Source organism: Salvelinus sp. IW2-2015, unplaced genomic scaffold (genome assembly GCF_002910315.2).
Source record: "Salvelinus sp. IW2-2015 unplaced genomic scaffold, ASM291031v2 Un_scaffold1112, whole genome shotgun sequence".
In the NCBI taxonomy this organism is placed as follows: Eukaryota; Metazoa; Chordata; class Actinopteri; order Salmoniformes; family Salmonidae; genus Salvelinus; species Salvelinus sp. IW2-2015.
Genome location: NW_019942731.1, coordinates 271,086 through 281,003, shown reverse-complemented (window position 1 = coordinate 281,003; position 9,918 = coordinate 271,086). Strand labels below are relative to the sequence as shown.

General features: G+C 43.9%; 1 protein-coding gene across 1 annotated transcript in view; it reads left to right on the top strand.

Moving 5' to 3' along the window:
• Nucleotides 1-1,306: 1,306 nt before the first annotated feature.
• rnf19a (ring finger protein 19A, RBR E3 ubiquitin protein ligase) overlaps nucleotides 1,307-9,918 on the top strand; it is a 31,517-nt gene continuing 22,905 nt past the window's right edge. Inside the window, 1 exon segment of the mRNA XM_070438682.1 lies at nucleotides 1,307-2,111. Coding sequence (XP_070294783.1) covers nucleotides 1,519-2,111 — 593 coding nt within the window. The 5' untranslated portion in view covers nucleotides 1,307-1,518.

Genomic DNA, 9,918 nt, shown 5'->3' with positions numbered 1-9,918 from the left:
CTTTGCAAATTTTTTGAAGTATGACTTTAGTGGCCTTGTTGCAAACAGGAATGCATCTTTTTAAATATTTTTATTTTGTAAGGCTTCCTTTCACTCTGTCATTTAGGTTAGTATTGTGGAGTAACTACATGTTTTGATCCCATCCTCAGTGTTCTCCTATCATGGGTAGGCAGACCATTCCATAAAAATGGAGATCGATAGGAGAAAGCCCTGCCTCCAGCTGTTTGCTTAGAAATTCTAGGGACAATTAGGAGGCCGCGTCTTGTGACCGTAGCGTACGTGTAGGTATGTACGGCAGGACCACTCGGAAAGATAGGTAGGAGCAAGCCCATGTACGCTTTATAGATTAACAGTAAAACCTTGAAATCAGCCCTTGCCTTAACAGGAAGCCAGTGTAGGAGCCTAGCACTGGAGTAATATGATCAATTTTTTGGTTTATAGTCAGGATTCTAGCAGCCGTATTTAGCACCTAACTGATGTTTATTTAGTGCTTTATCCGGGTAGCCGGAAAGTGGAGCATTGCAGTAGTCTAACCTAGAAGTAACAAAAGCATGGACTACACTTTTCTGCCATCATTTTTTAACAAGAAAATTCTGATTTTTCCAATGTTACGTAGATGGAAAAAAGCTGTCCTTGAAACAGTCTTGATATGTTCGTCAAAAGAGAGATCAGGGTCCAGAGTAACGCCGAGGTCCTTCACAGTTTTATTTGAGACGACTTTACAACCATCAAGATTAATTGTCAGATTTAACAGAAGATCTCTTTGTTTCTTGGGACCTAGAACAGGCATCTCTGTTTTGTCCGATTTAAGTAGTTCTATATCAAATGGTGTGTTCCGTAGTTCTATATCAAATGGTGTGTTCCGTAGTTCTATATCAAATGGTGTGTTCCGTAGTATATGGTGTGTTCCGTACCTCAAATGGTGTGTTCCGTGTCTTGAAGTGATTAGTGGTACTGCACCTTTGACTTGCTCTTTGATGAACCCAACACACGTGTCATCTTGTTTCACCAGGAAGTAGTATAATTATCTTGTTTCAGTGCTCCAATAATCCTTACGTCTTTTTCAGCACCCACTTAGGCTAGTTAATGTCATGGAACATCTATGTCCCAGAACACTTCTCTGACCACACATTAGATAGTATCTATTGACATTAGTAAACTGTTTAGGATTTCTTCCGGTGTTGCACATGTTTTCTGTACAAAATGAGGAAATGTCTTCTCTAACTGAAACAGTGAGCACACTTCCCTTGACCTACACGAATGTTCAGTCTGTCTCTGACCCACTCCCTCTCTCCCTCCAGGTAGTGTGTGGTGTCCAGAACAGATCCAGCCCTGTGGGCCATACGAGACCAGACCTGGAGAGCAGGCCCAGGCCGCCACCAGAGACCACCACCATGTCTGAACAGCCTGCGCCTGCTCCTTAACACCCTGTCCCCCCAGCCCCTCCCACCATCCCCCTCCCTCCCTGTGGATGCCCCCCTGCCTGGTGGTGGTGGAGGAGCCTCCTCTGGTGGGGAGATGAGCCTGCACCAGCTGAGGGGAGATCGGGGGGGTTCTGGGTCTGAGAGGGACCTCCAGTCAGCTGCCTCCTCCATCAGCCTGCCCTCCGTCAGGAAGGCCCCCAAGAAGAGACGCCTCTCCCTGCGCTCGCTGTTCAGCCGGCGCCACCGTGGGGACCGAGACCCCAAGAGGAAATCACAGGACTTACAGGGCGGCGGTGTGGACGGGATCGCCAGTGTGGAGAGCATCCATTCAGAGATATGTCACGGAGACAAGACCTCGACGCTCTCCGCCCCTGTTGTGGCCTCTTCCTCCTCTGAGTTCCTGGAGTGTCCTCTCTGTCTCCTCCGCCACGCCAGAGACCGTTTCCCAGACATCATGACCTGCCACCACCGCTCCTGTGCTGATTGCCTGCGCCAGTACYTACGGATAGAGATCAGCGAGTCGCGGGTCAACATCAGCTGTCCAGAGTGCTCCGAGMGGTTCAACCCCCACGACATCCGCATCATCCTGGGRGACCAGCCCCTCATGGAGAAGTACGAGGAGTTCATGTTGAGGAGATGGCTGGTGGCCGACCCTGACTGCCGCTGGTGCCCCGCCCCWGACTGCGGGTAAGAGACGCACACCTCACGGCAATAGGCAGAGTTCATCATCAGTCATTACGGTTCATTTGTATTTGTTATGCCAAGGCAGCAGCAGCTACTCTTCCTGGGGGCCGGCAAAATGAAAGCGGTTATATATGATGAAGTTGATTTGTACTCTACTTTGAGCCAGGGGAGATTGACATGCATATTATTGTTAGCTCTCTGTGTACATCTTATGCGGCCAAGCCGTGCTGCATATCATCAGGCCTAATTCACTCATAAAAGCCAGTGGCATGTCTTTTAGTAAAAGATTGAAAAAAGTAAGGGGACAGCTGCCCTGATTCTACCTGGATTATGTTGGAGAGGCTTCCATTACCTCTATTTCTGTTAGACAGGTAACTTTTTATCCACATTGAATGTCCTTGCCTATAAGCGTGCTGAAAGTCTGTTGTCAATTTTAATTACCTGTAAAATAGCATTGTATCTGATCAATCACCATTTTTTCCCCGAAAGTTTACTAAGGGTTGGTAACAGGCTGATTGGTCGGCTATTTGAGCCAGGCGGTTTTACTATTTCTTAGGTAGCAGAATGACTTTAGCTTCCCTCGTGGCTCGAGGGCACACACTCTCTAGTAGGCTTAAATTGAAGATATGGAAAATAGGAGTGGCAATATCGTCTCGCTATTATCCTCAGTAATTTTCCATCCAAGTGTCAAACCCGGTGGCTTGTCAGTGTTAATAGAACAACAATAATGTGCTCACGTCTTCCACACTTACTTTACAGAATTCAAAATTACATTTCTTTCATAATTTGTCAGATATACTTGAATGTGTAGTGTCAGTGTTGTTGCTTGCATGTCAATGCCTAAGTTTTTTAATAAACTTTAAGTAGTTTGAAATGTCCATCGATGTATTTTGTGTGAATGAGCTAAACACTATGAAACAAAGGAAACAAGTAAAAATGATTTGAAGCACCTTCAATTAAATGTAGAGAAAAAAAGGCAAAACTCAGTTCCATCATTCTTATGAATCAGATATTTCCAATGAATGATGGAACTGAGTTTGCCTTTTTTTTCCTACATTAATTAGGAGGTGTCCAAAGCATTTTTACTTTTTCTTTGTTTTCAATAGTGTAGTTTCCTCTTGGCTGCGTGCTTATTAGTAACCGGATAAGCAACTTACCTGCCAGGCCTAGTTTAGTAACCAGATCAACAGGTGAACGGTAGGCACAGGCCTAGTTAAGTAACCAGATCAACAGTGGTGAACGGTAGGCCAAGCCTATATATAGATACACAGATCAATCCAGGTGATACGCGTAAGGTCAAGTGCCCTCAGTTAGTAACCGACTAAACAGATGTGAACGCGCTTAGAAGGACAGGCCTAGTAAGTAACTCGAATCAACAGGTGAAGGGGGCCAGGGCCTAGTTAGTAACCAGCAATCAACAAGGTAGAACGGTAGGCCAGGCCTAGTTAGTAACCGGATCAACAGGTGAACGGTAGGCCAGGCCTAGTTAGTAACCGGATCAACAGGTGAACGGTAGGCCAGGCCTAGTTAGTAACCAGATCAACAGGTGAGCGGTAGGCCAGGCCTAGTTAGTAACCAGATCAACAGGTGAACGGTAGGCCGGGCCTAGTTAGTAACCAGATCAACAGGGCAAAAAATAGGTTGCGTTTCTGATAAGTCTGTTTGATATTAAACTTCAGTGTGCAACACTGGATAATATTAGTGTCCCGGCTGCCCAGCCCTATCCTGAACCAGGTTGCAGGCACTGGTTACAGTTTGAAGCTTTTTCTTGAGAGGGCAACTTGAAAGCCAGTCAATATTTTAAGGTTTATTTTTTACTTTTCTGGGATGCTTGCTTGTTTTCATACTCCCATGTTATCACTGAGTTTCTAAACCCAGAGGCGCAACATCGCCAGACTTCCCAGAATGCCTGTGAAGCAGACCAGGCTGGTGTTTGGAGTTAGAGAAGTCATTGAGAGAATCTGAAGGCACAACCTAGATTCAAGACAACGTCTTACAGCTGCAATATGTACCTTTTTTAGGCGACGAAGCCAAATTCACCTATAAATGGGAGTCTTCCATGTCAAACTGACCAGGTGAAAGCTATGATCCCTTATTGATGTCACTTGTTAAATCCACTTCAATCAGTGTTGATGACGGTGAGGAGACAAGTTAAAGGATTTGTAAGCCTAGAGAAAATTTTGACTTGGATTGTGTATGTGTGTCATTCAGTGGGTGAATGGGCAAGTCAAAATTTTGAATGGGTTACGCTTAAGTTTCCTGTGTGTATCAAGAATGGTCCACCGCCCAAAGGACCTCCAGCCATCTTGATACAACTGTGGGAAGCATTGGAGTCAACATGGACCAGCATCCTTGTGGTACGCTTTCGACACCTTGTAGAGTCCATGACCTGACAAACTGAGGCTGTTATGAGGGCAAAAGAGGGTGCAACTCAATATTAGGAACTAGTTCCTAATGTTTTGTACACTCAGTGTAGATCTATCATTCTCATTGAAAGCCAGTCTAAGAAGTGGTAGATCTGTTCTGTGAGTTATAGATCTATCATTCTCATTGAAAGCCAGTCTAAGAAGTGGTAGATCTGTTCTGTGAGTGCTATTTCTATGCTTCCCGTTCTTAAATGTGGTTTTTGCGTCTTATTTTTGGTTTTGTACACCAGCTTTAAACAGTTGAAAAATACAATATTTTTGCTTATGGAAAAGCAATTTCACAGCGGTTTAGATGGTACAATGATTCTCTAAACTATACTTGCTTGTTTTGTCACAAACTGAAACTAAGTGAACTATTAGAATTTTAGCAACCAGGAAATGGTGGAACGATTTCTGCATAGTGCACCTTTTAAAGCAGATGAACATGTTATTTCTCCTCATGAGTGACAAACTGACACATTTTGGTCAAATCAACTTTATATGGAAGGAATGCATTTGATTTGACGACCTGCACATGCTCAGTTCAACGCGAGACGACTGTTAGAGACGACTGTTAGACCCGACGGTTTCTGTGCATGAGCTTAGCTAGCCAACGTCGCCATGACGTCGCCTACAAGCGTCATCGGGGATTTCTTTAGGAGAAGCAGTTTCTGCCTATGTTCATACTGTACAGTCTTTGATTATTGTTTAAGCTCTGTGCTACATCCCTSTCTGGGCCTAACTCACCTGTCTGTGACTGGACTAGGGTTGGGGCAATTTTACGATTGGATCCCGTGTGGTCCCGTGTGGCTCAGTTGGTAGAGCATGGCGCTTGCAACGCCAGGGTTGTGGGTTCATTCCCCACGGGGAGACCAGGATGAATATGTATGAACTTTCCAATTTGTAAGTCGCTCTGGATAAGAGCGTCAGCTAAATGACTTAAATGTAAATGTAAATGGATCGTCTATGGACGATGTTTGACAGCCATCGTCGATGGTGACGACATCGTGATGTCACAATGATTTAGCATATTTGATCGTGACTGCTCCGCTGGAGTCTGGCAGCGTWCCAACGGTGCAGTGAACACACAGCAGGTCGACATGTTCATTACATCTGCGGCAGGGCTGGGCTGTATGTTTAACTATATACAGGTATTGATGCGTGGACCGGTTTGGGTTTTTATAACGGTATTTGAATGTTTGGTTTGTTAAATGTGAYACTGAACTCGGCAGGTGTAATGTCCGTTTTTTTATTCATTTACTTTAGAATTTCAAACTTTTTGTTGGCAAACAACCCAATTTTGATATTTGAAAATGCTCAATACCCCAACCATGTGAAAACAATGTTATTAACAGCCCATNTGGATCGTCTATGGACGATGTTTGACAGCCATCGTCGATGGTGACGACATCGTGATGTCACAATGATTTAGCATATTTGATCGTGACTGCTCCGCTGGAGTCTGGCAGCGTACCAACGGTGCAGTGAACACACAGCAGGTCGACATGTTCATTACATCTGCGGCAGGGCTGGGCTGTATGTTTAACTATATACAGGTATTGATGCGTGGACCGGTTTGGGTTTTTATAACGGTATTTGAATGTTTGGTTTGTTAAATGTGAYACTGAACTCGGCAGGTGTAATGTCCGTTTTTTTATTCATTTACTTTAGRATTTCAAACTTTTTGTTGGCAAACAACCCAATTTTGATATTTGAAAATGCTCAATACCCCAACCATGTGAAAACAATGTTATTAACAGCCCATGTTTATGTTGAGGCTGATTGTCTCCTCAACTCACCATCACATACCTTTTAATGTGGGGCTATGACAGTACATTTCAAATGAGTCTGACACTATCTTATCTCACCACTAATGAGATGGGTGTGCTTTTGATGCGTGTCGTTGGAGCTTCTCAGTCAGGGGGACTGGTCGGCAGTGTGCGCCTCATCTCTGCTGTCACATCCAACCTGGATGGATATTTGGTTTTAATGCAGACACTCAATCCAGCTTCACACAGATATGAGCTGGAGAAGGGTACCATGAGTTTTATGGTGCTTTCAAGATAACTGGGAACTCTGGAAAAATAAGTGGTCAAATCCAAGACGTCAGAGCTCTAGAAAGAGGCCAGAGGTCCCGAGTTGGATGACTGTTTGAAAAAATAAGTGGTCAAATCCAAGACGTCAGAAAGTCAGAGCTCTAGAAAGAGGCCAGAGTTCCCGAGTTGGATGACTGTTTGAAAGAAGAAGAATCCCAGTCGGGTCACACGAGTTCCCAGTTGTCTTGAACGCGGCATTAAGGCTCAGAGGGAGACGGCAGGGTAGTCCCTTTTAGTCAGGAACCAAAACTCGTCCATACTGACCCGTGAATGTGTTGTTTCCAGCATTCTTCATTTATGTGCGTTCAATTTTACCATCTCCTTTCAGGACAACCAGGAAATGGGGGGATGAAAATAGCCAAATTGAACGATGGTACACATACCTGTGTTATATCTAATATGAGTGTACACTATTATTAATAATACTTTGTAACTCAAAATCAATGTAACTTAGGTAAGCCCTTAAAAGAAAAGCAAAAATTATTGCAAATTCTTAAAGATAAAATTCAACCAGAGCACCCTGATCATAGGAAAAGACTGGCACTTGAACTCATTCCCCATGGTGAAAGTACTAGCGTACACTATGAAACACACACTATGAATCATTCCCCTAGGTGAACACTTAGCTACAAACTATGAAACCACACACCTATGAATCATATCCCCTGGATGAATCACTAGCCTAGCACTATGACCGCACACACTATGAATCATTCCCTTGGTTGAATCACTAGCCACACATGAAACCACACACTATTGAATCATTTCCGCTGCGTGAATCACTTACTACACTATGAAACGCACACACTATTGAATCATTCCCCTGTGAAGTCACTAGCTAACACTATGAAACCACACACACATTGAATCATTCCCCTGGTGAATGCACTAGCTACAGCTATGAAAACCACACACTATTGAATCATCCCGCTGTTGAATCACTACCTACACTATGAACCAACACACGCTATTGAATCCATTCCCCTGGTGAATCACTAGCCGACAACTAAATGAACCAACACACACTATTGAATCATGTCCCTGGTGAAATCACTAGCTACACTATTGAACCACACACACACTTGAATTCATTCCCTGGTAATCACTAGGATACACTATGAAAAACCACACCACTATTGAATCATTCCCCTGGTGTATCACTAGCCACACTATTGAAACCACACACATTGAATCATTCCCCTGGTGATCACTAGAAGCACACTATGAAACCCAACACACTATGAATTCATTTCCCGCTCGTGAATCACTAGCACACTATGAAACCACACACTATTGAATCATTACCCGCTGGTGAAATCACATAGCACACTATGAAACCCACACACTATTTGAATCATTCCCTGGTGAATCACTAGCTACGACTATGAAAACCACACACTATGAATCATTCCCCTGGTGAATCACTAGCTACACTATGAAACCACACACTATTGAATCATTCCCTGGTGAATCAACTAGCTACACTATGAAACCACCACTATTGAATCCATTCCCCTGGTGAATCACTGAGCTACACTATGAAACCACCACACTATTTGAATCATTCCCCTGCGTGAACTCACTAGCTACACTAATGAAACCACACACATTGAATCATTCCGCCTGGTGAATTCACTAAGCTACAACTACTGAACCACAACACGACTTGAATCATCCCCTGCGGAGAATCTCACTACGCTTACAACTATGAAACCACACAAACTATGAATCATTCCCCTGGTGAATCACTTAGCTACACTATTGAAACCACACACTATGAATCTCCTCCTGGTGAATCACTAGCACACTATGAAACCACACACATATTGCATCATTCCCCTGTGAATCACTAGCTACACTATGAAACCACACACTGATTGAATCAATTCCCTGGTGGAATCACCTAGCCTTAACACTAGAAACCACACACATATTGAATCATTCCCCTGGTAGCACTACTAGCACACTATGAAAACACACACTATTGAATCATTCCCCTGGTGAATCACTAGCTACCCTATGAAACCCACACTCATGAATCATTCCCACCTGGTAATCACTAGCTACACTATGAAACCACACACTATGAATCAGTCCCCTGGTGAATCACTAGCCTACACTATAAACCACAACACCACATTGAATCATTCCCCTGGTGAATCACATAGCTACACTATGAAAACTACACACTATTGAATCATTCCCCTGGTGAAATCACTAGCTACACTAATGACACTATTGCAGATACTATTTTATTATCTCCCTCTGCCCATATGGACCACAATGGATGATACACCGAGAACAACTGGCAGCAAAAGAGCTGAGAACAGAACTAGCCAACATACTGCAGCAGGTCACGTTCCATGTAAAGAGCTGAGAACAGAACGTAGGAGACATACTGCCAGCAGGTCACTTCCATTGTAAAGAGAACTGAGAACAGAACTAGGAGACAATACTGCAGCAGGTCACTTCCATTGTCAAAAGAGCTGAGAAAACAGAACTAGGAGACATACTGCAGCAGGTCACTTCCATTGTAAAGAGCTGAGAACAGACACTAGGAGGAACATACTGCAGCAGGTCACTTCCATTGCTAAAAGAGCTGAGAAACAGAACTAGAACATGACTGCAGCCACGTCACTTCCATTGTAAAGAGCTGAGAACCAGAACTAGGAGGAACATACTGCCAGCAGGTCACTCCATTGTTAAAGAGACTGAGGACCAGAACTAGGAGACATACTGCAGCAGTCACTTCCATTGTAAAGCAGCTGAGACAGAACTAGGAGACATTAACAGCCAGCAGGTCACTTCCATTGTAAAAGAGTTGAGAACAGAACTAGGAGACACACTGCAGCAAGGTCACTTCCATTGTAAAGAGCTGAGACAGAACTAGAGACATACTGCAGCAGGTCACTTCCATTGTAAAAGAGCCTGAGAACGAACTAAGGAGACGATACTGCAGCCAGGCACTTCCATTTGTAAAGAGCTGAGAACAGAACTAGGAGACATACTGCCAGCAGGTCACTTCCCATTGTAAGACGCTGAGACAGAACTAGGACACATACTGCCAAGGCAGGTTCACTTTCCATTGTAAAGAGCTGAGAACAGAACTAGGAGACAACTGCAGCAAGTCACTTCCATTGTAAAGAGCTGAGAACAGGAAACTAGGAGGACATACTGCAGCAGGTCACTTCCATTGTAAAAGAGCTGAGAACAGAACTAGAGACATACTGCAAGCAGTCACTTCCATTGTAAAAGAGTTGAGATACAGAACTAAGGAGACATACTGCCAGATCTCTCTCCTTTTTTTTC